The following is a 27,522-nucleotide window of genomic DNA, read 5'->3' on the forward strand; positions in this document are numbered from 1 at the left end:
AGAGTAAGTGTCTCATAGGGTTGTTGTGAGGATTCCAGAGGGTAAACCAAGGAGTGGTCTCAGCACCATGGCTGGCACAGTTAGTGCTTAACAAATTTGTTATTATTATTATTTTGAGACAGAGTCTCACTCTGCTGCCCAGGCTGGAGTGCAGTGGTGTGATCTCCTCTCACTGCAACCTCCGCCTCCTGGGTTCAAGCGATTCTCCTGCCTCAGTCTCCTGAGTAGCTGGGATTACAGGTGTGTGCCACCACGCCCGGCTAATTTTTGTATTTTTAGTAAACACAGGGTTTCACCATGTTGGTCAGACTGGTCTCGAACTCCTGACCTTGTGATCCACCCACCTCAGCCTTCCAAAGTGCTGGTATTACAGGCGTGAGCCACTGCACCCTATTATTATTATTATTTGTTGTTGTTGTTTTTGAGATGGAGTCTTGCAAGTTGCCCAGGCTGGAGTGCAGCAGCATGATCTCAGGTCACTGCAACGTCTGCCTCCAGGGTTCAAGCGATTCTCCTGCCTCAGCCTCCTGAGTAGCTGGGATTATAGGCACGTGCTACCACGCCCAGCTAATTTTTTGTATTTTTAGTGGAGATGGGGTTTCATCATATTGGCCAGGATGGTCTCCGACCTCAGGTGATCCACCCGCCTCAGCCTCCCAAAGTGCAGGGATTATAGGTGTGAGCTACCTGGCCAAATTTGTTATTATTATTAATGCCCTGCCCCTGCCCTTGGGGAACTGCGAAATGTGTTGGGGAAAAAAGAATACTTTTTTGCCAGATGTGGTGGCTCAAGCACTTTGGGAGGCCGAGGTGGGTGGATCACTTGAGGTCAGGAGTTTGAGGCCAGCCTGACCAACAAAGTGAAACCCTGTCTCTACTAAAAAATACAAAATTAGCTGGGCTTGGTGGTGTATGCCTGTAATCCCAGCTACTTGGGAGGCTGAGGCAGGAGAATCGCTTGAACCTGGGAGGCAGAGGTTGCAGTGAGCCGAGATTGTGCCACTGCACTCCAGCCTGGGCAACAAGAGCAAAACTCCGTATCAAAAAACAAAAAACAAACAAACAAAATCTTTTTAATGACATAATTTTATAAAGCAGTGTGTAAAATAAGACCCAATAATTAAAAAACAAAAAAACAACAAAAAAATCCCAGAAATATACATATGTAGAAAAAGACCAGAAGGAAATGTTGGCAGCACTTGACTCTTGGTGGTGAAATTACAGATCTTTATTTTTCTTCTTTGTGCTTTTGTGTATTTCCTACATTTTCCACAATGCACATAGCACTTTTACAATCAGGGAAAAACAATAACAACAAAAAATGCGACGTAAATTCTGAGAGGAGCTATCACCTGCATTTGGGCTTTTGGGGGGATGGTCCAGGGGAAGTGGATTTAGCACAGCCTGGAAGATTGGGAGAATGTGAACTAGGGAGGGGAGCCAGGTGAAGCCTTTTTGTTCCTTGGTTTTTGTCTGTCTCCTCTAGACTACGGGTTCCTTGAGGGCAGGATCTGTGGTCTGGCTTGTTCGCTGCTGTATCCCTAGCATCCTACAAAACAAAAGCCTGGTGCTTAGTAGGTAATCAATAAATACAAATCTAGTGAATGAATACATGACCTTGACAGCTCTGCTTAGCCTAGGAGACAAGGATGTTCTCAGTTCGCTGTCCAGCTGGTCTGCTGCCAAAACGGAGGTGCACGGTTTCCATGGCAACAGAAGAGGGCCCGACAGGCCAGCAGCAGGAGGCAGATGCAGGGATTGTGAGCTCTGCATGTTTTCAAGGTGTGGCCTAGAAATCGGGAACATGGCAGTAGGTCTTTCAACAGATGTTGACAGAAAAAAAGCTTCATAAATACGGCTCAGTTGTTCACCAGGCAGGTTTGTCAAGTCAATCAATGAAAAACTCGGGCAAGTAAGTAGTCGAGGTCTTTAAAGGTGACATGGGAGGCTCTTAGTGTTTGAAAGGCTAGGAACTCAGGAAAGTTTGGTTTTAGTCTAGACTCTGACTTAAGGGTATGATCTTGGGCAAGTTACTTAACCTCTCTGGGCCTCATTCATAAAATAAGGTTTGACCAGCACTAAAATTATTTATAAAAAGACATGTGTGGTAGGAATGTAAAATGGTGCAGTCACTGTGGAAGACTCTGGTGGTTCCTCAGTAAGTTATACATAGAATTACCCAGCAATTCCACTCCTAGGTATACACCCAAGAGAACTGAAGATAGGCACTCAAATACTTGTGCACAAATGTTCATAGTTGCACTATCCATAATAACTAAAAGGCCATCAATGGATGAATGGATAAAGGTAGTATACACATACAATGGCGTATCATTCAGCCAGTCATAAAAAGGAATGAAGTATTTATACATGCTACAACATGAATGAACCTTGAAAACATTACGTTAACTGAAAGAAGCCAGACCCAAAAGGTCACAGACAGTATTGCATAATTCCATCTAAATAAAATATCCAGGCCGGGCATGGTGGCTTATGTGTATAATCCCAGCACCTTGGGAGGCTGAGGTGGGCAAATCACCTGAGGTCAGGAGTTCAAGACTAGTCTGGCCAACATGGCGAAACCCTGTCGCTACTGAAAATACAAAAATTAGCTGGGCATGGTGGCATGAGTCTGTAATCCCAGCTACCTGGGAGACTGAGGCAGGAGAATCGCTTGAACCCAGGAGGCAGAAGTTGTAGCGAGCCGAGATTGCACCACTGCACTCCAGCCTGGGTGACAGAGTGAGACTTCGTCTCAAATAAATAAATAAATAATTAAAATATCCAGAATAGGTAAATCCATAGAGACAGAATGCAGATTGGTGGTTGCCAGGGGATGGAGGGAGAAGGGAATGGAAAGTGACTTACTAACGTGTATGGAGTTTTCTTTTGGGATGATAAAAATGTTTTGCAACTCGACAGAGGTGCTGGTTGCACAACATTGTAAATGTACTAGGTGCTAGTCAATTACACACTTTAAAATTGTTAATTTTATGTCATACGAATGTCACATCAAAAAAAAAAGACATGTTCTGCAAGCATGCCTTTTCGCCTGAAGTTATATAATGGATTCCTGGGAGCCTGAGAGACGGGCAAGACTGAGAGTAATGGATGAAGTGGAGAGGTTACTCCCACCCCCACACTCACACTGCCAAGGCGACATTTGGATAAAAGCTCCCAGGTGGGATCAGAACGGCATCTGGACTGTCTCTGGCCACTTCCCCAAGGTGGGATCCTGGGCCACCCTGGCTCCTTGACCCTCAGGCTGCCTATCTGCAAAATAGGGCTGATGCACGTTCCCTGTTTTCCTCAGAGCACCATGGATGAGGGTCCTGAGAGCACCCTATGAACCCACCTTCACAGGGTGAACCCGCTGGATGGGGCCAGTCATGGCACCCTGTTTTCTAAGTATAGCAGGCAGAGAGTCAGTTCCTGGTTCAAGTGGAGCCATGGAAGGGTGACAGGTTTCAGAAGCCACTGGTGAGAAAGGGGTAGTTTCACCAGTTTGAATCCTGGCTCCATCACTATCTGTGTGGCCTTGGGCAGGTTACTCATCTTACCCAGTTCCAATGGTAGAATGGGAATATCTACACCTACTATGGAGAGACGATGTGTGTATACACTGGACACTCAGAGCAAACCCTTCTTTATCTCTCTCTCTCTCTTTTTTTTTGAAGACAGTTTCGCTCTTGTTGCCCAGGCTGGAGTGCAATGGCGCGATCTCGGCTCACCGCAACCTCCGCCTCCCGGGTTCAAGCGATTCTCCTGACTCAACCTTCCGAGTAGCTCGGATTATAGGCATGTGCCACCACGCCCGGCTAATTTTTTATTTTTAGTAGACACCGGGTTTCTCCATGTTGGTCAGACTGGTCTCGAACTCCCGACCTCAGGTGCTCCGCCCACCTCAGCCTCCCAAAGTGCTGGGATTACAGGCGTGAGCCGCCGCGCCCGGACCCTTTCTCTTTTTGGATGTTCCCAGCAGCTCTCTCAAAAATAAAACGTGCCAGTTTCCCAAATCCGCCCAAGAAAGCTGTGGCTCAGAGGAGGAGTCACTAGCCCAAGGTGACAGTGAGTCTGGGCTTAGGATACAGATCTCCTGGCTCCATGTCCAGGGAACTTTCTTCAAGCCTCTAAGTCTCATTCATTCTCTCCAACAGAGTTTGGCATATACTATGCCATAGAGTGGAGGTGTGCAAGACAGGTGCTGCTGTCCCCGTGTACAGGTTAAGAAACAGTCAGTTTAACTGAATCTCAGGGAGGCCAAGTGACTAAGCAATAGGGAACAAAACCAGAAGGCAGAGGTCTCGATTTTGAACTCGGATCAAACGCCAGGGCAACGCCCGGAAGCCTCAGGACGCGCGTGGCTGGGCGCGAGCTCGGCGCGTAGCGGTGGGAATCCCGAGCGGAGTTGGAAGCCGGGCCCGTTCATTTGCATGCTAATACCCAGAATGCTTTTCCCCCGCACACCGCTTCTCTTAATGGAAGCGCTCAGTTTGGAACCGTGGAAAGTTTGCAACACATACTTCGCTCCCTCTTTGCAACTGTGGGAACTTCCCGCCCGCACACGCGGCGCCTGCTGCCTGGGGCTCTGCGCCAGGCGGCCGCCAGCGCTTCCTGGGAAGGCAAACCTTGGTGTACAACTCTAGCGCGGTAGCATCCCCGGGCGGGCAGGGGACAAAGCGCCGAGGCCTGGCGGCAGGGCCCATGACCAGAACACCCGGCGTCTCACAGGGCTGCGGGCGCTGGGAATGCTCCCGGCTTGCAGAGGCCCGAGAGTGTCCCCGACTCCTCCGGCACCCCCACTTCCCCGAGAACTGCTGGGGCTTCCGGGGATCCCTGCCCCGTCCATCGCCCTCATATTGTCGCCTCCCGGAGCTGGTGACTTCACGCTCCCCGGGGACAAAGCTCGGCGTGCTGGGTTTGGGGGAGAAGCTGGACGCTGGCCTCATCTCCCCAGCTCTTCCGGGCGCGCAGCCCATCAGTTCGGTCCATGTACCGGGTGCAGAAGGAGCTCCGGAGGTTCGGCCTGTCTCCGGCCAGGACCCCGGGCCCTCTCTGGTGTTTGAAGCAGGGAGGCGGTCGCAGGCGACTTCTAGGGATTTCGCGCATGAAAGCGGGGCTCCGAAGGGTGGACGACGCCCGCTCGACCTGCGAGTGCGCATCGCAGGCTGGGGGGCCCGGATCCGCACCCCTCAGTTCCTGCCCCCCCACCCCTGCTAGCAGCCACTCTCAGCGGGCAGGGGAGGGGCAGCGGGAGCTGGTTTGCTGGCTCGGCGCTTCGTTTGCATTGGTCCGGGGGGGCTGAGACTGCAGCCCCCGGCCCCGCGGGCGGGGTGGGGAGGCGGGGGCCGGACGGGGGCTCAGGCTGCTCTAGCATTGGCGGATCTGGGGAATGGGGAGGGGGGGCAGGAAGCGGGGGGAGCAGAGCTGCGGGGGGGGGGTATAAATAGGGAAGGGGGGACGTGCATCCTCGGCGGGGGGGGGGGGGGGGCTCAGCACAAAGAAAGTGGAAAGTTTGCAGCGCGGGGCGGCCCGGGCTAGGCATCCGGGCGCGCACGTGCAAGGCCGGGGGCGCCGGGGGCCCCCCACTCTGAGCTCGCCGTTTCTTTTTTTTCTGCAAGCGAGGGGGGGTGTTGTTGGTATCGCCCCCTCCTTCTCCTCCCCCCAGGGGTGAAAGTGCAAGAGGAAGTGCAGCCGCTGCCATCTTTCCTCCGCTCCGAACACACGGAGCCCGGGGCCGCAACGCCGCCGCTCCGCCGCCGCCTTCTCCCAGCCCGGGGAAGGGCCTACTCTGCCGCCGCCGCCGCCGCCCGCCCGCTCCAGCCGCCGCCGCCGCCACCGCCCTCCAGGCTCCGGGACCCGGCCCGCGCCGCCGCCCCCGTGCGCGCCCCGCCGCCGCCGCCTTCGCCTTTTGTTTCCTCCGCTTCGGCGCCCCCGCCCCGGCTCGCGCTTTGCAGGGGACGCAGCGCGCGCCCCCAGCGGGCCCGGGAAAAGCCGCGGCGCGCGCGCGCGCCTGCGCGGCGGACCCCTCCTTCTCCTCCCCGCGTGCGCGTGCCCCTCTTGGCTGCGCGCCGGCGCCGCCTGGCGGGCGGGAGGGGAGGTGGCAGGCGCGTTTGCAGGAGGGGCGCACCTCTTCGCTCGCGCACCCCCCCGGAAGGTAGACCGGGAAGGGGAGGCGGGCGGGCGGAGAGGAGAGAGCGGCGCGCAGTCCAGCGAGGGCGGGGGTTGGCTATGTTGGGGGTGGTGGTGCACCCCGCAGTCTAGACAGTCCGATCCGGGCTGGGGGCGTGTACGCTCGGCGCACCTGCGAGACTACAGAGCCCCGGGCCGGCACGTGTGGGGAGTGTGGACACGTCTGCTGCACCCCGCTTCTCGCTGACTAGGGGAAGGGAGGGGGCGGGCAGGTGCGGCGGCCGGGCTAGTGGGAGGGGGCGGCGGCCATGGAGCGGGTGAACGACGCTTCCTGCGGCCCGTCTGGCTGCTACACATACCAGGTGAGCAGACACAGCACGGAGATGCTGCACAACCTGAACCAGCAGCGCAAAAACGGCGGGCGCTTCTGCGACGTGCTCCTGCGGGTAGGCGACGAGAGCTTTCCAGCGCACCGCGCCGTGCTGGCCGCCTGCAGCGAGTACTTTGAATCGGTGTTCAGCGCCCAGTTGGGCGACAGCGGAGCTGCGGACGGGGGTCCGGCTGATGTAGGTGGCGCGACGGCAGCCCCAGGCGGCGGGGCCGGGGGCAGCCGGGAGCTGGAGATGCACACTATCAGCTCCAAGGTATTTGGGGACATTCTGGACTTCGCCTACACTTCCCGCATCGTGGTGCGACTGGAGAGCTTTCCCGAACTCATGACGGCCGCCAAGTTCCTGCTGATGAGGTCGGTTATCGAGATCTGCCAGGAAGTCATCAAACAGTCCAACGTACAGATCCTGGTACCCCCTGCCCGCGCCGATATAATGCTCTTTCGCCCCCCTGGGACCTCGGACTTGGGCTTCCCTTTGGACATGACCAACGGGGCAGCCTTGGCAGCCAACAGCAATGGCATCGCGGGCAGCATGCAGCCAGAGGAGGAGGCAGCTCGGGCGGCTGGTGCAGCCATTGCAGGCCAAGCCTCCTTGCCTGTGTTACCTGGGGTGGACCGCTTGCCCATGGTGGCTGGACCCCTATCCCCACAACTGCTGACTTCCCCATTCCCCAATGTGGCATCCAGTGCCCCTCCCCTGACTGGCAAGCGAGGCCGGGGCCGCCCAAGGAAGGCCAACCTGCTGGACTCAATGTTTGGGTCCCCAGGGGGCCTAAGGGAGGCAGGCATCCTTCCATGCGGTCTGTGTGGGAAGGTGTTCACTGATGCCAACCGGCTCCGGCAGCATGAGGCCCAGCACGGTGTCACCAGCCTCCAGCTGGGCTACATCGACCTTCCTCCTCCGAGGCTGGGTGAGAATGGGCTACCCATCTCTGAAGACCCCGACGGCCCCCGAAAGAGGAGCCGGACCAGGAAGCAGGTGGCTTGTGAGATCTGCGGCAAGATCTTCCGTGATGTGTATCATCTCAACCGGCACAAGCTGTCCCACTCTGGGGAGAAGCCCTATTCGTGCCCCGTGTGTGGGCTGCGGTTCAAGAGAAAAGACCGCATGTCCTACCATGTGCGGTCCCATGATGGGTCCGTGGGCAAGCCTTACATCTGCCAGAGCTGTGGGAAAGGCTTCTCCAGGTGAGGAAAGGCCCCCTCTTCCTCCCCTGCTCCGCTGCCACACGTATCTTAGTCCTGAAAAGGGCCCTGCCAAGATCTGGGGGGGTGGCATTTGTGGGGGTCACTTGACCTTATAGAGTCACGCCAGGTTTGGGAGAGTGTTTTAAGGGCCTTTGAGATGGTATGCCTGAGACCTGCTTTCTGTTCCCTCAGGGAAGTTCTTTGATGCTAAGTGTGCCCTACTGTCTCTCCTCCTGGGGCGGGATTCCTCAGGCCAGAGCCACCGGACCTCACCATTCTTCTCCCTGGGCTCCCTTTGTGTTTCTGGCACCAGGCGTGGGGCCCCCTCTGGGGGCGGGAGACTGGGCTCCTCCAGCGACTTCCCCGCTTGAATGGCTGCCGAGGGAGGGACTGGAACAAGTGCATCTGGGACTCCCTACACTCCTGAGGCACCAGATTCCCCAACACAGAACACTGGCCTTGCTGATCAGTAGACTCCAGCTATGCCTCTCAGACCACCCTGGGATCATGGGACACAGAGCTGGGCACCCAGAGCTGCTGCCTAACACCAAAAGCTTTGATGTGCTCTGACTTTGTAGCTCTAGAGCTTAACCCACAGAGCCCCTTTATGTTCTCAGAACAGAAAGGAATGGGGCAGGATCTTTATGTAGGTTTACTTTCTAGTTAGCCTGTTGGGGAACTGAGGACTTGTCTGGGAGCAGAGGGTGGTTTTGTTTTTCTCCTAAAAGGCTGGTTTTAACCTGGAGTGGAGGACCTTGTGTGTGTGAACACAGGGATGGAGAACTCCCTCAGAGGGCCCCAACCGGGAACCAGTCTTACCGGTCAGGCAGCCCCTGCCCACCTGCTCAGGCGGGCATCTGGCTTACCAGCCCAGCTGGGGACTTAAGGCTCCACTGTTGGCCTCTGGGGACTGAATTCCATCCGGGTGGCATTCATTGGCTGCCCGTGGCGGGAGAGGCTGGGGGAGGGGATTGCTGAGTTTCTAAGGGGCTTTAGTCTGGACAATGAATCACACATACCCCCTCCTCTGGAAAGGCTGCAGTGAGGCAGCTCTGTTTCATTCTACTGCCACCGCCTCTGGTCCTAGAAAACATTGAGTTTCTGGTGGGGGGAATTGACGGGGTGGGGAGGCAAGATCAGAGACAAATGCCCACTTCCCTTCCCCCTCCAGAGAAAACCAGGCCAGAGAGGCCTGGGCCTGTGGAGCCAGAGCTGGGTGGTGACTTTGTCTTTGTCATGCTGGGGTGGAGGAGAGGGAGTCCTCTCCAGCAGTGTGTGTGTGTGTGTGTGTGTACACACGTATGTATGTGTGCCTGTGTGGTGGGGTCTGGCCAAGTTTCTAAAGTCCCTCTTGGTTCTCTCTTTTCCAGGCCTGATCACTTGAACGGACATATCAAGCAGGTGCACACTTCTGAACGGCCTCACAAGTGTCAGGTAGGGGCTGGGCCAGGGCAGAGATGGGCTGAAGGAGATGTTGCTGTTCTCACGGTCGCAGCCATGAACCAGCTGCTGCGTGTGCCGGGGGCCGGGCTGACTGCCCACCGCTTTGCACACCTCCCCTCTGTTCCTCCACCCTCCCTCTGCTCTCCTCCTTTGTTCTTCCCCCAGGCCCCCTTCCCCCACAGCTGATGTTCCTCCTTCCTGGTTGCTTGGTCCTGGTTCCCACCCCGTCTTTGCCTTCACTCTGTTGCTTGGCTTTCCTCTCCTGGTGTTTGCCGGCTCCTTGGATGGTGGAACGTATCGCACAGATGTTGTGTTGGGAGACCGGGCCCTGTGCTGGGCCTGGCTGTTGGTTTCCAGCAGTTTGTAGGGACTGCAGGTTTTTTTAAAAGGGCTCCTGGTGGTCCAGCCAACCACTCTTCCCCTTTTCTGACCTCAGTGAGAGCTCCTCCCGGGTCCCCTCAGCTTAGGGCACAAGGCAGTGGGAGAGGTAGGAGGTAGGGAATGGGTGGTCCTCTCTCCCACACTGGCACCTGTTTAACCCATCCTGAGGCAGGGTTTCTGGAGGACTGGAGAGCAAAGTGGGCTCCTCTTCTTTGAGCTCTTTGCAAAGTAGCAAGTAGGGAAGGCTAAACCAGATAGATTCTCACCCTTGATTTACCTGCTTGAACAATATCTGGGGTCCCTGCTGGTGCCCAGAAGATTGAGTTTCCTCTCCTGGACACTGAGCATTCTTGTCTGGATAGTGAACACACCTCTGTCTTTTCCTTGGTTATCTACCCTCTCCCATGTCAAGTTCCCACCAAGTGAGGGTGAGCCGTGATTGTGGGGTGTGCATTGCAGCCTCTGATAGGATAACCTGCTTCTCCTTATCCTGTTGGTGGCAAGGGGAGAGGGTTCAGGGAGACCAGCAGGGAGGGATGAATGCCGTAAGTAGGGCAGAGCCCCTGGGGGCCAGGCGTGGACGATGTTCACAGGTGCTGGGCTAGGCAGTTTCCTGGAGGATGGCCCAGGGCGGGCCTGTGGGGCTCTGTCTTTGCCTTGCTGCCTTCTCTCTCTCTCTGTTTCTCTCATCACAGAGCACATTTTGACTCAGGTAGTGTGCTGAGTAGCCCGGGCAGAGTAGGAGGAGCCCAGAGGGCAGTGGGGGCAAGCCCGGTGGCCTGGGGGGGTAACCTGCACTCTCTGCCCTTTTTCCAGGTGTGGGTTGGGAGCAGCAGCGGCCTGCCGCCCCTGGAACCTCTTCCTAGCGACCTGCCATCATGGGACTTTGCCCAGCCTGCTTTGTGGAGGTCGTCCCATTCGGTTCCTGACACCGCCTTTCCCCTTTCTCTAAAAAAATCATTCCCAGCCCTTGAAAACCTGGGCCCAGCACACTCCAGCAACGCTCTCTTCTGCCCAGCCCCGCCGGGATATCTGAGGCAGGGCTGGACCACCCCAGAGGGCAGCAGGGCCTTTACCCAGTGGCCTGTTGGCTAGCCTAGGCCTCCCTGGAGAGGGTTGACAGTGGAGGGGAACAGGAGTGGCAGTTGGCCTGAGACCCCTGCTTTTGGGAGAGACTAGCAGGGTGGTTCCTGCCCACCATGCCCAGCTCCTCCCTGGGTGACTTGTCCCATCTCAGAGCCCCTAAATGGGGGTAGTAAGGAGCACCTTTCTGGAACCCCCTATAACATCCAAGTTTCTTTCTGGGCTCTCTTGCCTTTTCCCCCCTTTCACAGATGGCACCCCTGGGCATCTGTCCTTGCCTAGGTGATTTTGGAGGTTGGTGCCTTCCTGGGAACTAGTCACCAGCTTGTCTGCTTCCCCTCCCCTGGCATCACTTCCCATAGGCCTGGGGTTCCTAGACTGGGGCCCGGCCACCCTTTTCCCCAATCTGGGAATGAGTCGGCCTCCAGAGAAGACTGGCACAATTCCAACTAGAGTCAACCCATGCTGCCCTCTGCCCTTCCCACTCAGATCTAGATCCTGCTTTCATTTCTGGCTAGTGAAGTAGACTTTTGTGTTTTTGAGGTTTATTAGCAGGTCCGCTCAGGAACCAAACTAATGAGTAGCTTTATATTGGGCCATCCCAGTATATGGCTTTGGGGGCTGAAAAAGCAGATGTAGACCCCCTCCCTCGGATCCCATTGGTGTGCCCTTTAGCACCCCGCAGACTCTGCGGGGTGAACAGGAGTGATGATAAAATTTTTCATTCTAACATTTGAGGCTTTGTGTGTTTTGTCCTTGGTCTGTGTCATAACACTGACATCAACTGTCCCTTGGTGTACAAATGTGCTCCTGCCCTGCCCCTCCAACATACACTCTCACAGACCTGCTGGCCCCTCCTCCAGCCCCATAGCTACAACTCCCCTAACAGGAACCCAGCAGGTGAAGACATGCTGGCTCTCGTGCTCTGGGCTGGCCAGCCAGGTGTGCCTGGGCTTGGTTAAACAGCAGGGGCATCTGTTAGCATGGTGTGGGGATGCTGAAAACATCAGAGGTGAAGAGACCGCTCTCTGGGAGTTCATTCCTTGGGTCCCCCACTGGCTAGGCACAGTCCCTATTGCTCATCCCCTCCCGATGCCAGAGAGAATGAAAGAGGCCAGTTACAGAGACTAGTGCCATAGCTTAAGTAGAAAGGCCATCTGAATGTAGGGACAGGAAGCCTCAGGCTTGACAGTGGCATGTCTCCTTGGGGCTTGGCCTGAGTGTTCTTAACTGGCCCAGATGCCCCAAGTACTGCTGGATTTATGAGGTTAGTGGGCTGGGACATTTCCCCCACGTGGAGTTCAACCTGAAGCTGAGAGGCTGGAGCAGCTCATACCTCCCTAGCTTCCACAGGCTCCACTTCTTGGGGGCTAGTTAGAGAAGGAATGCGTTGAGATGGGCATATGCTTGAGAAGAAGGGGGCCAAAGAGCCCAGGGAGCTGAACCTTCATGCATTGCCCTTAAGAGTTTTCCAGTGCTGTGGGAGAAGGCTGCTCGAGACTACCCCTGAGGCTGCCTGAGTTCAAGGGCCACCAAGGGTAGGGGTGTGCACTAGTGCCCTTGGTACCATTTGGGCCCCATTCCCAAGCTGCTCAATCCCTAGGAAGAAAAGCTTCAGGAAGTCTGGGAAGGCAGCAGGACTGGGGCTCAGTGTTGAGTGGTGATGACCAACACTCAGGGTGCCTGGGCCAGGACCTGGCAGGCATGGCCCTTAACTACAGCAGGCTGTTTTAAGCACAGGGCTGTGGGCCAGGCAGCTCTTCCGAGTGCCACAGGCAGTCACAGCATTCTGCCTCTGGCTCGCTCTCTTCCCATCAGCATTCCTCTGTCTTCTCCCTGTCTCTAGGACAAAGAATGCTCTTCTCCTGACACCCCAGCATGGAAGTTCTAGATGTTCCCTTTGAGATCTGTCTCCCTCCGCCCGTTCTCTCCTGGGTTGTGTGACCAAGCTCTTTCATGTTCTGTGTTGTCTAAACTTCTGCTGTGCCTAGACTTTGGACTTTCACAGGCTCCCCAGAAAACCTGGGGACTGCAGCCACAGAGGGTCAATCCTGGCACAGAGAAGCCAACAATCTCTTCAGCTTGGCTTTGAACACAGGGAAAGCTTTTGTCATGTTTGTGTTTTTTCCCCCAGCAGCAGATTTACATTCCTAATTCTGTTTGCTCAGGCGAAAGTTAGCTTTCATTCCTTGAGAGATAATCAATGGAGGACAGGGTGGGGGAAGCCAGCCCAGTCTGGGATTTTAATTTTGCTTAGCTAATCCCCAAATGGATAAGCGACTTGTGGATAATTGAAGTTTGGCTGTCCATCATCTTTAGGTAGCAAAGCATGACAGGCAAAGCCTTTAGAGGACAGATCTTAAAAAAAGGTTGGCAAGAGAAACAAGGCATCTCTTTCCTATCCATCTTGTGGCTCCCTGTCCCAGGGACTGTGGAAGACAAAATCCTGAATGTGCTTTCAGCCCCTGAGTAGCTGGGACTACAGGCGCCCAACACCACGTCCGGCTAATTTTTTTGTATTTTTAGTAGAGATAGGGTTTCACCATATTGGCCAGGCTGGTCTCAACCTTCTGACCTTGTGATCCACCCGCCTCGACCTCCCAAAGTGTTGGGATTACAGGCGTGAGCCACCGCACACGGCCTCAGCCCTGTTTTCTTACATGTGATCCATGTTGGTTCCTTTGAGTTCTGAGGCTTAGAACACACCCTCTCTCACTGTTGGAGGAAGTGGTCTTTGGGTCGCTGCCTGGCAAAGCTAGCTCTTGTCCCCAAATAAACCAACAGGTGCACCTCTCTTTACTAGGGGTGTTTATGCAGCCCTTGCCCCAGTTTAGAGACTGCTGGGCTGTGTAGAGGTTCGGAGTTTTTTTCTCCTACTGTGGTCTGTCACTGGGTCATGAGGTCTCTGGCTGAGGTGGGGCCCACCTGTGGCCGTGAAAGCAAGCATCCATGGTGCTTTCTGACTTACCTACATGCTGGAATTTCCTTGCACAAATCTGTTTACCTTTCCCTTTTGGGAGTCCTGGCTGCCAAGTACTGTACACTGTGTTATAAAGTATGAGCACCTTTCACTCAGCAGAAGCTCCCTCTCCTGAATCTGGAGATGGTAAGAGCACAGACTGTGGGACTGGTTCTTAGTCCAGCTGTCTCATCCTCTCAGGGCCTCCACTGGCCCAGCTGTAAACTGGGAGAGATCAGAATCCCCCGGGGTGGCCAGGAGGATTGGTAAAGTACTGGCCTGGGTGTGGTGGGGGTGGGTGTGCTAGACTTTCTTTAGTAGCTGAGTCTAGTGTTTTAAGCAAGTTCATCTTCTAAAGTTAGTTTCCTCATTTATGAAATGAATACACTGAATATATAAAACAGATAAAAGCAGTATTTCATTGCTACAAATTCTGTTCAAATATATAATATTTACTTAAAAAGATAATGACATAAGAGCTAGGTAGGCTGTGCTAACATACACAGATATTTGGGACTGGGATAGTAAACAGTGGTGTCTTCTACCTTGACGGCATTGCATGCATTTGTTTCTTGCTATGGTTGTATAGTAAGGAGATAGTTAGATGTCTGTATGTGGTGACAGTGTTCAGACACTTACCTTGAGCTCTCAGGTTCTCAGGATGTGCTTCTGTTAAAGAGAGATGGCAGAGGCAGTTCCGTTCTAGCACAAGGTAATGGGGTGGTCTTCAGTGGGTTACCATTTGATCCGTAACACATTTAAAGGTGAATGTTGCTTTCTCTTACAGTTCTAAAACAGTAAACACACACACAGAAAAAAGAAATGAGTCAAAATTGACTAGAACCCATTAAACACCTTCCTAGAACCAAAATACCTTGAAAGCCAACTGATTCAGCTCTTCTCAGGGCTTTCCCAATATTCTGTGACCCCCACAGCTGGAATGCCTTTGCAAGCTCCAGCTGAGGAAGGGATGTTGTGAGGAGACTGATCACTGGTACTCAGTCAGGTCCTCAGGTACAGGAAATGCCTGTCAACCTGGTCCTCCTTCCAGGGTACTGGTTCTGACCTTCAGGTCCTGACTCATCCGACCCAGGGGCCTGGCTGTGAGTTGGTGCTCAGCTCACACCACAGCTTTCCAAAGCCATGCTCTCTTGGAGGGTAATCACACAGCTTGCCTCGGAGGGCTGCCATCAGGATGGGTTGCATGAGATAAGTGCCTCTAAAAGGCTGAGCACTGTGCCTGCCTGGCTCACAATCAATACAGGGTAGGGTAGTATCATCCTTGCTATCACCAGCACTTCCCCAGCTTAACGTTATGTTTCACAAATGCTCTTTTTTTTTTTTTTTTTTAGACGGAGTCTTGCTCTGTCGCCCAGGGTGGAGTGCAGTGGTGCAATCTCGGCTCACTGCAAGCTCTGCCTCCCGGGTTTATGCCATTCTCCTGCCTCAGCCTCCCGAGTAGCTGGGACTACAGATGCCCGCCACCATGCCTGGCTAGTTTTTCTGTATTTTTAGTAGAGATGGGGTTTCACTGTGTTAGCCAGGATGGTCTTGATCTCTTGACTTCGTGATCCGTCTGCCTCAGCCTCCCAAAGTGTTGGGATTACAGGTGTGAGCCACCGTCCCCAGCTTTTTTTTTTTTAAAGGGAGTCTTGCTTTGTTCCCTCTGCTGGAGTGCAGTGGTGGGGTCTCGGCTTACTGCAACCTCCGCTTCCCAGGTTCAAGTGATTCTCCTGCCTCAGCCTCCCAAGTAGCTGGGATTACAGGAGTCTGCCACCATGCCTGGCTAATTTGTTGTATTTTTAGTAGAGATGGGGTTTCACCATGTTGGTCAGACTGGTCTTGAAGTCCTGACCTCAGGTGATCCACCTGCCTCGGCCTCTCAAAGTGCTGGGATTACAAGCATGAGCCATTGCACCCGGCCCACAGACACTTTTGAAGCCTCCGGCCCTTGTTCTGTCTGCTAATTCTCATGTCGTCAGAATTGCCACTATCATTTTATGGGCTGCTTTTTCTTCTTTTTTTTTTTTTTGAGACGGAGTCTCACTCTGTTGCCCAGGCTGGAGTGCAGTGGCCAGATCTCAGCTCACTGCAAGCTCCGCCTCCCGGGTTTACGCCATTCTCCTGCCTCAGCCTCCTGAGTAGCTGGGACTACAGGCACCCGTCACCTTGCCCGGCTAGTTTTTTGTATTTTTTAGTAGGGACGGGGTTTCACCATGTTAGCCAGGATGGTCTCCATCTCCTGACCTCGTGATCCGCCCGCCTCGGCCTCCCAAAGTGCTGGGATTACAGGCTTGAGCCACCACACCCGGCCTGGGCTGCTTTTTCAATTCAAACTCATGAAAATTTACGAAGATTTATCTCTGCGCTTTGTCCTGTCTTTCCTTTCCATTTCCCTGGCCAAGGCTAATGTCACTTTTGAATAAAATGAATAAATAGAATTCTTTGTATAAAACAACTAGGGGAAACCCAGGGATAGAGAACAGTAAGGCTGGTTTATATGCCAATAACTCATCTGTAAATTCATGTAGATGTAATTCTGTGCATTATGGCTAATGCACCTAAAGTCAGTTCTCAATGTCTAAGGAGCAAATGTGTAACTCTTCATTGTGTAGAGGGGTATAGAGCTTAGCTTGCCATGTCCTGGGCACATTTCCAGTAGTCATTTAGTTACTACCAGTGATTCCCACTCAAGTGTCCCATAAGGAGGCACCATGGGAAATAAGAACAGCCTCTTGGCATTCTGGGTAGAGAGCCTGAGACGAACTCTAAAGTTCTCTTTATAAAGGGAGGTCACGTGATGGCCAGAAATTGCCTTTGCTTCATGGTGCACTTGGTGGGGAGTCAGGTCTGGCGTGCTGGGTTTCACCTCATCCCATTTTCTTTTCTGCCTTCAGACTTGCAATGCTTCTTTTGCCACCCGAGACCGTCTGCGCTCCCACCTGGCCTGTCATGAAGACAAGGTGCCCTGCCAGGTGTGTGGGAAGTACTTGCGGGCAGCATACATGGCAGACCACCTGAAGAAGCACAGCGAGGGGCCCAGCAACTTCTGCAGTATCTGTAACCGAGGTAATGTGCCCACTGTTTCCTCACTTCCAGAGGATGGGCCTGAGTGTGTATGGGAGGCCTAGGGGTGTCTCGATCACCCTGCCTCAGACTCCACTCTTTGCACAGCCCGCCCCCCCACTTCCCACTGAATGATAAACACCTTCATCACCCAGCTAGCTGTTTGCTACCCCTTCCTTCCCAAGAAGCTTGTGGTGCTTAGAATGGGAAGTTCCAGGAGACCAGCAGGTCAGAACAGAAGGAGAGAGGTTCTTCCCAAGCTTGGGCCCATAATTCTCACCTGCTACTCAGGTGGCAGGATGGATGCATTTTGCAGACACCACTGAACCACTGAGGTTGGTGGGGGAGTTAGTAGGTCCCAAAGTGGGAGAAAAAGAGGTTGATCCGGCTTGAGAGCTTTTGCTGGTTGATTCACTGGCATATGAAATTCAGCAGCTAGGGAAGAGGTTGAGTCGAGATAAAGAAGGAGCAGACACTTTGTAGCACAAGTGGTCAGAAGAGAGCCCAAATTCAGGTTTGTGGCCTTGATGAGAGAGGAAAGTGGAAGGTGCTCTGAGCAGGGTAGCATGCTTGAGGACAAGGTGGGCCTAGGTAGTGTCTAACTCTGTGGCAGTGGTGTTGTGTTGGGTGAAGTCAAGCCTGTCCCCAAGGTTCTGCCGGGTCTAGTTGGCTGTTGGAAGTGCTAGATATTTGTGTTTTGCAAGCACAGCATCAGTGGAGGCTTGCGCTGTGTCTGTGCTAAAGGAGGTCGGAGCAGCTGTCTGTGAACTTGATGCTTCTGCATGGTGTGCTTTGCTTTGGCCAGTGGGGAGCACTGGGATGTCCTTATCTCCTGGGGCATTCTTGCTTGTCCCAATGCTTCTGAAAGCCTGCTTAGTGGGTTGAGCACTGAACCAGGAGTCAAGAGACCCAGGGTTTAGTCCCAGCCTCTCACTAGGTGGCCTCAAGTTCTCCCATTCCCTCTCTAAGCTTGAGTTCCTTCATCTCTCAAATGGGGTTAAGAATAGCCCCCTTTCCCACCTCTCAGGGTTATCATGAGGATCCCAAGAGACAAGGTAGGTGAAAGGAGCTGCACACTTGGGAGACTCTATCCTTGCACTTTGTAACAATGTTGGGAAAGACATGTTTGTTGACACTCTGGGTTGAACCAGGCACAACACTCCTGCAGGCCTTGGCAGAATCGTTGGGTGCCTGTGCTGTGTTCATGTGCCCTGAGGTTCACAGTGGAAGGAGACTGCTGAGTAGCTGGGTGTTCTTGGTGTCCTGGAACTGGATCCCTCCTTGCAGCTTCACACCTGGGGTTTGTACCACCAGGACACCTGCTGTGAAAGCAGGGAAGTAGTAGTGAAGATCTCTTAAGCTGTCTGTTCTGTTTTCTGACATGTCAGTAGAGCCCATTTCTGACAGGAGCTTCCTCCAGGTTGCAAGTGTTGGGCTTAACCTTCCTCCAGGTTGCAGGGAGAATTATCGGGCTGTGGCTGACCATCTTGACTGGGGCTGCCCCAGCTCCAGAAATAATATTGTTTCTTGTCTTGCTTCATCCTAACCTGGCTTCTTGACAGCTCCCCCAGATAACTCAAAACCTGCTATAACATGCTATCAGCAGGCATTTTGTCAAGTTTTCAATGTGGAAGTTCCCAGTGCAAGAACTGGGGTCAGAGACCAGAGGCTGAAAACTGCTGAGTGGAGAAGGGTGCTCATGATAAAACTCAGAAAGCCCAGATCAGATGGTGGAGTAGGGCAGACACTGGACAGGAGACCCAGGGCCATAGCCCTTGGGAGCCCAGCTCAGGAGGAAAGAAAAGAAAAACTGAGAGCAACAGGGACAGTGGGAAAGTTGGCCCAGTTAGGAGGCAGCTGATGTGGCAAAGCCAACAACTATTGTACATCAGGATTTCTTTTCCAAGGGCTGGTAAAGAGAACTTGGGCAACAGCCATAAGCTACATGACTGGAATGGAGAATCCAGAAGAGTAAGCCAGAGTCTACTTTTTCTCAGAAAAGCCAAGACTGGGTCTGGATCACAGGCTAAACATCTCTGGGTCCCAGAGCCAGAGTGGGAAGTCCGTTTCCTGCAACAAGACTAAAGAAGGTGCTGGTCCAACCCATGCTGGCTACTCAGAAGGAAGATAAAACAATTGCAGTGTTTATCAGAAGAGAAGGAGCAGGATTCTACTCCTGGACTCATTCCTTGGGCAGAAATAGGAAGAGACCAAAAAAAAAAAAAAGGAAGAGGATAAAGTTGTTTCTAAGCACCAAAAACATTGAGACATTGGAATCAAAATGCAGAGAGCTCTGTGTCCTCCTTTGCCCTCCTGCCACCAAGCCTATACCTACAGGGAGGTTGCACAAATAAATGAATGTTCTTATCTCTGCATGCGTTCAAACAAAGGCTGAATGTCAGAACAGTTAAGATTGAATCAGGTGAACTTCCAGGTGCCCTCAGATCCTTCAGTCCCAACACTTTTTAAACAGTTGACTTAAGTATCTACCTATAGATCTGTCTTTTTCAGTTTTTGCCACAAAAACGACTCCTGGCTGTGAAGAATGGCAAAGAGGAAAGGCAGCCTGACTCCTGTGGCCTCACACGTGAGTCAAATGCAAGTTGATGAGACAGATGACTCTGGCTTTGTCATAGAGACATATCAGGATGTGTATGATACTATTTGTAGAGGAAGATCATTTGCAGTGGGGGGAGTATTATGGCTAGAAAAGCTTGTTCCCACATTTTTGAGTTGAGGAAATCAGTTGAGTTGAACAGTGGAAAAGGGAGAAGGCCCTGGCTGATCACCGTGATTTTCTTCCTTTAAAGTTTCTGTAGCAGGATCTTTGTATATATGCCTATGTGCTGGTATGGGGAAGAGGAATAGATTATCAGGAATCTGCCTTTGACAGAGACATTGGAATGCAAACATCATTGCTTGAAAAGTAGGGGAAGCCTTCTCCCCAGTCAGAGGTAAGCACACAAGTGGATGGATGCAGAGAACCTGCCGTTCCCCCTGGACTCACATCAAGCTACGTAGGCCCACTCCAACACAGTGCAGTTGGGAATGGCCCCTTCAGGGTTTGGACAAGGAGAAAGCAGTCCCCAACCCTTGCATGGATGTGGAACCTGCCAAAGGATCATTTGCTTCTGGAGTGCCAAGTGCAGGCACACCAGGCAAGAAAACGCAACTGAGGAGCAGTGGCCTTTTGCTAATAAGACCATCATCTCTGGAGTGAAAGGGCCAGTGGCTTGCTGGTTGTAGTGACAGTCACATTTGTGCTCAGCATCTCCATTGCGTGGATGGCTGGATCAAGCTGCCTCTTTGGCTCTTGATTAATCAGTGGTGAATGGGTGGGTAAGTTTAGAATTCCAGCTAAATATGTCTGGTTTCAAAGACATATTCTGCTCAGAAGCTCAGCTTCTGTTTCATCCTAACACTTGGCTGCTGAGTTGCTCTGTGTTTAAATTCTAGGCTTTAAGTGGCAGCTGTGGATCCACTCCTACCACCCCGCCATGTGGTTTTGCTATAGATAGTACAGTCTGCAGCTGGGGTAAAGTCAAGAGGACTCAGCCATGTGTTTCTCAGACTGTTTTTCAGGAAAACTCAGCAAGACAGAGTTTCACTCTTGTTGCCCAGACTAGAGTGCAATGGTGCGATCTTGGCTCACCACAACCTCCGCCTCCTGGGTTCAAGCAGTTCTCCTTCCTCAGCCTCCCTAGTAGCTTGGATGACAGACATGTACCACCATGTCCGGCTAATTTTGTATTTTAGTAGAGACGGGGTTTGTCTCTATGTTGGTCAGGCTGGTCTGGAACTCCCGACCTCAGGTGATCTGCCCGCCTTGGCCTCCCAAAGTGCTGGGATTACAGGCATGAGCCACTGCGCCCAGCCAAACTCAGTAAGATTTTAGTGCGCATCTGCTGTGTTCTCTTGGTATAGTTCTCCCAGTAAGGAGTAAATGTAATTCCTGGTGCTCTCCTCCTCCTTTCTGTCCCCTTTTGATTGCAGCAGACCTGCTCTGGTTCATCATGGGGAGAGAGCTTCATGCTATTTTAAAGACCCCACAAGGGATTAAAAACCAAAGGAAAAAATTAACCTTCTAAAGTGGTATCATCATATTATCAGAAAGTTCTGATATCTTGTACTGATTGGTGGGAGCCAGTGTCTCCTGGTTCTGCTTTGTTTTGGGGGACTCTATAGTACCACCCCCAGGGGCAGGGCTAACAGCCTCTTTTCCATTTCCCTTGTCTCCTCATGCCTGACTATAGCCTCCCTCTTAGGGATGTCTACATGGGACCCTCTTACACCAGTCTATACGCATGATCAGCCTCAGGCAGACACTTGGGTCATAGCACAGGACAACTTGCTCTACCAGGCAGGGCAGGACACCAGCATCTGGTCTAGACAGATCTTTGAAGTAGCTGTATTGGGAAAGGAAGGAAAATTGGCCCAATCCCACATTTCCCTTCAGAACCACTAACTGCTGCTGTCAGAGAAGAACTTGTTAAATAAAGTTTCCACAGGCCAGCCCTGTTTTTCCAGCAGCTTCCATTCTAACATACCATTATGGCAGAAAAATACCTGGAGTATAAATGGTGATAATGAAACCTGTTGTAAAAGTCCACTGGATATTTCTAGGGCTCAGGGCTAAGACAGAGGAACCAATTAACCCATTTATGCTAGAGGTTACAAACTTTTTTGTGAAAAGTCAGACTTTAGTGATGATCTTGAGCAGTAGGATATAAATAACTCCTACAGGGTTAGCGTTCCAATAATGGAACATGAGGCATAAATGGGTTAAAGTGTCTGCCCAGTAGCTAAGGGCCAAGTTCTGGTGGCACATGATCCTGGGGTTGGAGTCCAGGCTCTGCCACTTAGTAGCTGTACGTGTGACCAGATTACTTAACCTCACCAAGCCTCTTTTTTTTTTTTTTTGAGACAGAGTCTCAGTCTGTTGCCCAGGCTGGAGTGTAGTGGGGTGATCTTGGCTCACTGCAAGCTCCACCTCCCGGGTTCACACCATTCTCCTGCCTCAGCCTCCTGAGTAGCTGGGACTACAGGCGCCCACCACCATACCTGGCTAATTTTTTGTATTTTTAGTAGAGATGGGGTTTCACCGTGTTAGCCAGGATGGTCTCAATCTCCTGACCTCGTGATCCACCCGCCTCGGCCTCCCAAAGTGCTGGAATTACAGGTGTGACCCCCCGCCCTGGGTTTTTTTTTTTTTTTGAGATGGAGTCTTGCTCTGTTGCCCAGGCTGGAGTGCACTAGCGTGATCTTGGCTCATTGCAAGCTCTGCCTCCCAGGTTCACGCCATTCTCCTGCCTCAGCCTCCCAAGTAGCTGGGACTACAGGCGCCCGCCACCACGCCAGCTAATTTTTTATATTTTTAGTAGAGACGGGGTTTCACCGTGTTAGCCAGGATGGTCCTGATCTCCTGACCTTGGGATCCGCCCGCCTCGGCCTCCCTAACCTCACGAAGCCTCTTATTTCTTTATCTGTAAAATGGGTATAATAGTAATCTGTAGCACAAAAGGTGTTGGGCAAATTCTATAGAATAGTGCATACAGTGTGCTGGGCCCTGGTGTGCCATCAGCACTTACTAAAGGTGAACCTTTATTACAGTTCCAGCAGCATTCAAAATGCCATGCCAATTCAGACTTTTTTAAAACAAATCTCGTGCAGACATTACACAGTACTCTTCAGCTTCTGACCCTTTAGCAGTGGATCTCACTGTTATCCTGTGACTGTAATTTTGAAAGTGAATCGAAAAATAATGAGTCAACCAGATCTGAAGTGGATTAAAGCGACACTGTCAGGGTGCTGGCACCCTAAGTGGGCCTTATACTAAAAAGCTTCAGTTCCTGCTAAAAGCACCTTCTGATCCTTGACTACAGTGGGGTTCGATGGCATACCTCTTTCCTGTGAAACCCAAGTCAAAATCCTTTTATCGGCCTGCCTGATTCTGTATCCTTGGATGCATGGCTGCTGTGGAAGTTGGCCCAAGATCTACTTTTCCCAGCCTGAGATATCTTGTGGCTCAGACTGGCTGAAGCATCTGGAAGGTGGGCAGGAACAGTCCCAAGACGGCTGGATTGTCCTCTCCCAAAATAAAGACAGAGATCATCCCTGTTTCTTCTCCTGTATGTGAACCTGGTGGATGCTCCAGAGTCGAACCAAAACACTACCATGAACAAGAGATGACTGCACTCCTCTGACACAACTTCCTATTTTTGTCTTTGTTCTTCAAAAGATCTAAACAGTTACTAAATCCTGTTATGCTGAAGGTGGGGAAGTTAGAAAAATAGAACATCTCCTGACAGGTAGAAGATGGGATCCTTGGAGGCATTCCTTTGGGATTTCATTTTACCTCCATCTCGTTTGTTGTCCAGTTTCCTTTTACAAGGATTAAGCAGGCATCCTGCTGGCTAGAATCCTGTGACTTCCCTGGAGCCCCAAATTCTTGTCTAACCACATTTCTAGTCATGGTTCCTGCAGGAGACATCCACTCAAACCACCTGTTACTGAGGCACCAAGCAACCCTAGAGGCAGTTGGCCTGTGGCCCTAGCAGGAGCAGGATCTCAGGCCATCCCACCAGGCGGCCAGCCTCGGCCCCTCACCGCAGCCTTGCAGAGTGGGCTCTGCAGAGAAGCCGATTTGTGGACAGTGCCACCCTCCATCCTGAGCCATGTGGCTCATATGGTTGCAGCCATTTTTGAGCCAAGGAGGGGGCCCCTTCTAGGTGCAGCTGACCTGGGAATGCTAGCCAGAGCGGCCAGAGGAGTGGGGGAAGGAGAGAGGTATCTCTTGCTGGCCGTGGGATCTCATCTCCTTTTGTCTTGTTTAGGTTTCTCCTCTGCCTCCTACTTAAAGGTCCATGTTAAAACCCACCACGGTGTTCCCCTTCCCCAGGTCTCCAGGCACCAGGAGCCCATCCTGAATGGGGGAGCAGCGTTCCACTGCGCCAGGACCTATGGCAACAAAGGCAAGCGACCCCTTGCTCTGCACTTTGCTTCTCTGCGCAGACTGTGTTGTGGGGGCGCTGGGCTGGGCGTGGGGAGGCGGGAAGGCTGCCGACTTTCTGGCTGCCTTGAGGAGACTCAGAGATCTGAGTGGCAGTGGCCTCCAGGACAAAAGTCACAGTGGGTATCTCACTCCAGGGCAGTGAGTGAGGCTTTAGGGCACTGCCGAGATCCAGCCTCCGCCTCCTCTTCCCCAGCCCTTCTCCCTTCCTCCTGGCCAGCCCCCACTGTCTGGAGCCCTGCAGGGATGCCCCGGGCCCTGGGCAGAAGAAGAGCCCTGCATGATGAGCCACTATGGGCCTGTCACTGCCTGCTGCCCTTTAGGATGGTGTGGAGCTGCGGCTGAATGCTTTCTCCTCTTTTGACCCAGTGGGCCGATGGAAGCCAATGTCTAGCTTCTCTCACAATAGGGGTGGTTGATTACTGTGAGTGGCCCTTTCTGGAGAGCCTCTGGCTATGGTTGTGAGATGCATGGCAATAATGAGCTATCTGACTCCTGTGACTTGGGAGTTGGTTTGCAGAGAGCTCCCCAGGCCCACCTTCACTTGTTGATTCAGGTTGTTTTGTTGTATGTCACGTTGTTGTTGCTTTGGGGATGAGGCCAGGGGCTTGGCAGATAGATGGTAGAAATAGCAGAGATGGCATGCTCCATGCTCCCATCACAGACCTCCCTTCCCGGCATGTCGCTCTGGACCCAGGCAGGAAGCTGCTGATTGGTGGAGGACTCCAGTGTGGGCCGGGCAAGGCAGAGCAGCCAGGGTTGTCTCTTGGCCCAGCTTGTCTGGGGCCTGGGGTGGGGACACCCAGCCGACTGAGTAGTACAGAGTTGCTTTCAATCTCTGTCCTTTGGCTGCTTGGCCCTGGAAGGGTTTTGGCAGAAGGAAGGCGGTAAGAACAGGGCTCATGTTTGCAGCATTAGGAAAAAGATTGGTTTTTGTCTGAGCCATTGATGGGGTCTACCCAGGTTGAGGACCTGATGGCTCTGGTTCTGCCTGGCTTGCTATGGTGCAGCTAGTCTAGTGCAGGAGGTGAAGCCACTGTCACACTGGCTCGGCATCATCAGAATACCAATTTTACCCCCAGAGGCACCCAAAAGAGTGCCTAGGAGTTGGGGGTCTTTGAGTTGTTCTGGGCAGCAGTAGCAGAGTTGCCCTCTCTGTATCCCTTCCTTGAAGCAGGCTGAGATGACGGTGAGCAGTACACGTGCAGCTGCATGAAGAGTCCACAGCAAGGGAGGCTGGCAGCCCTAGGGCCCTGCCGTTTCACCCCTGTAGGCACTCCAGTCTCCCAGACTGACCAGCTGACCCTTCGTGGGTTCTGCCAGGACAGTGGCTGGCCAACAGCTGCCCTCCACAGGTCTGTGAGCTGGCCCCTCATGACCCCTCCAGGAGGGGGCATCTCCAGAGCCTGGCCTCATCTCTCTCCTATATTTTGTTTTTTTGTAGAAGGCCAGAAATGCTCACATCAGGATCCGATTGAGAGCTCTGACTCCTATGGTGACCTCTCAGATGCCAGCGACCTGAAGACGCCGGAGAAGCAGAGTGCCAATGGCTCTTTCTCCTGCGACATGGCAGTTCCCAAAAACAAAATGGAGTCTGATGGGGAGAAGAAGTACCCATGCCCTGAATGTGGGAGCTTCTTCCGCTCTAAGTCCTACTTGAACAAACACATCCAGAAGGTGCATGTCCGGGCTCTTGGGGGCCCCCTGGGGGACCTGGGCCCTGCCCTTGGCTCACCTTTCTCTCCTCAGCAGAACATGTCTCTTCTCGAGTCCTTTGGGTTTCAGATTGTTCAGTCGGCATTTGCGTCATCTTTAGTAGATCCTGAGGTTGACCAGCAGCCCATGGGGCCTGAAGGGAAATGAGGCAGCTGCTCTGTCCCCACGGCAACAGCCATTTGGGGACTGCTGGGAAATGCTGTGAATGCGGAGGGAAGTGATGTTTGGGTTCTGTAGCTGAGAGATTTTTATTCATTTTTAACTGCCCCCCAACCCCACTTCAACTCCTTCTCTACCACCCATTCTCCCAATGGTCTTTAGAAATAGATTTTCATCTGATATTCTACAGAAATATCAATGAGACTTGGTATGGGATAGGGGCAGAAAACACTACATAGGCCTCCAAGGCAAAACCAGTCCCAGTTTCTCTAATGGGAAGAAGCTGGAATTCCTGGTGCTCAATTCTTAGTGATCCCAATCCTATACCCAAATCTATGGTATTCTGGGACCTCAGTGATTTTGGTCCCCTCCCACTTCTCTAGTTCCTCATCTTCCCTTCCCATATCCTTCAAAAGAACCACACTAGGGTCTCCACCCACTTATACAATGTGGATGCCCAACTGTTTTTAAGGAAGCCAGAAGCATCCCATGGACCATGGGGTGAGTGTCCTCCAAGAGCCCCCCGAGCTCCGCCCTCTGTCTGGAGGGCTCCAGACTCCTGAGCCCTGCTTAGAGGTGAGCATTTTCACTGCTAGGACAAGCTCAGCTATTGAGGACACCCCCACCCCAAATTTCAGTTCTTATGTGATTTTAACCATTCAACATGCTGTTGGGTTTTAATTCTCTAATTATTATTATTATTGTTATTATTTTTTAGGACCAGTTGTAGTGAATTGCTACTGAAAGCTATCCCAGGTGATACAGAGCTCTTTGTAAACCGCAGTCACACATTAGGGTTAGTATTAAACTTTGTTTAGATGTACCATAATTAACTTGGCTAGTTGATTGTTTGAAGTCTATGGAAGAAATAGTTTTATGCAAAATTTTAAAAAATGCCAGTCTGGTCAGGGAAGTAGGGGGTTTCAATGCTGTTGGGAGCCAGGAAGGTGGGACAGCCAGCAGGTAGGGACATTGTGTACCTCAGTTGTGTCACATGTGAGCAAGCCCAGGTTGACCTTGTGATGTGAATTGATCTGATCAGACTGTATTAAAAATGTTAGTACATTACTCTATCTGCTCCCTCGAGTCCAGTTTTTCAGCTGTGGGGGTCTTTGGGACCCAGAGGTGGGCAGCACCTGGGGTGGGAGTGGGATCCCAGGAGACCCCTTTTCTACTTCATTGTACCAGTTCCACTGGGATTGACAGGTGGATGGTCCCACTGAAGACTTAGAATGCCAGAATTCACCCATTTGTTCAACAAATATCCATTGCTTGTCTTCACTGCTTGTGTGCCAGGCCTGGTTTCATGCTCTTGGGGTATGGTGGTGAACAAGACATCACTGTGAGGCTTAACGGGAGAGACAGACAACTTAAATATGAGTTCAGATAATAATACCAGGAGAAAAACTGGGCATGGTGAGGGGACAGTGACAGCAGGAGGGTGAGTAGGGTGGACCAGGGAGGTATGAAATGGGGTTGGGGCTCTGGGAGGGAAGACTTATAGAGGGGATCTGACATGGCCTACCCAGCTAGCACCTGAGGAGGGATGTGGGCAGGGACTCCTCATGGCCAAGGGGCTCTAAGAAGCTCAGCAACTTGTCTTCCCCACCATGTTATCTACCTGATGTTAAGTAAAAGGTTGGTGCACCGTTAATGGTGAAAGTATGAAGAAAAGAGGGAAAGAACAACAAACAGGAGGCAAGAAGTAAGCACAATGGAGAATTAATGGGAATAAGAATGAGGAACAAGAGGGGACAGGCAGACTTAAGGCACCCTGGGCATCTTGAGAAATCTCAGGGAAGAGGAAAACCCCTAAAAGGATAGAGACAGCATTTAACCTCCAAGCAAGAAGAAAAACAATGGTAAAGGAGAGAAAAACAGACCTAAGGGAACAAACAGTACAAACATTTTTAGACTCACATTAGTATCAGAATTACTTTGTTCTTTTTTTTTTTTTTTGAGACGGAGTTTTGCTCTTGTGGCCCAGGCTGGAGT

General features: G+C 52.3%; 1 protein-coding gene and 1 pseudogene across 5 annotated transcripts; one reads left to right on the top strand and one right to left on the bottom strand.

Annotated features, from left to right (window-relative positions):
• Positions 1 to 3,851: 3,851 nt before the first annotated feature.
• Positions 3,852 to 5,283, bottom strand: LOC111521840 (annotated as a pseudogene). The gene has a single exon (XR_003306707.1). The product of XR_003306707.1 is annotated as an uncharacterized LOC111521840 (transcript).
• A 416-nt stretch (positions 5,284 to 5,699) lies between these two features.
• On the top strand, positions 5,700 to 26,600 carry PATZ1 (POZ/BTB and AT hook containing zinc finger 1). 4 transcript variants are annotated; one of them, XM_023185473.3, is made up of 5 exons: positions 5,700 to 7,711; positions 9,082 to 9,145; positions 16,475 to 16,646; positions 23,477 to 23,614; positions 25,097 to 26,600. In XM_023185473.3, the coding sequence occupies exons 1-5, from the start codon at positions 6,441 to 6,443 to the stop codon at positions 25,513 to 25,515; spliced, it is 2,064 nt and encodes a 687-aa protein (XP_023041241.1). In that variant the 5' UTR covers positions 5,700 to 6,440; the 3' UTR covers positions 25,516 to 26,600. The 4 variants fall into 4 exon arrangements, with proteins under 4 accessions (XP_023041241.1, XP_023041243.1, XP_023041242.1 ...); XM_023185475.3 differs by having other exon boundaries at positions 23,542 to 23,614; XM_023185474.3 differs by lacking the exon at positions 23,477 to 23,614.
• Positions 26,601 to 27,522: the final 922 nt, after the last annotated feature.

The sequence above is a fragment of the Piliocolobus tephrosceles genome, chromosome 19, assembly GCF_002776525.5.
Source record: "Piliocolobus tephrosceles isolate RC106 chromosome 19, ASM277652v3, whole genome shotgun sequence".
NCBI lineage: Eukaryota > Metazoa > Chordata > Mammalia > Primates > Cercopithecidae > Piliocolobus > Piliocolobus tephrosceles.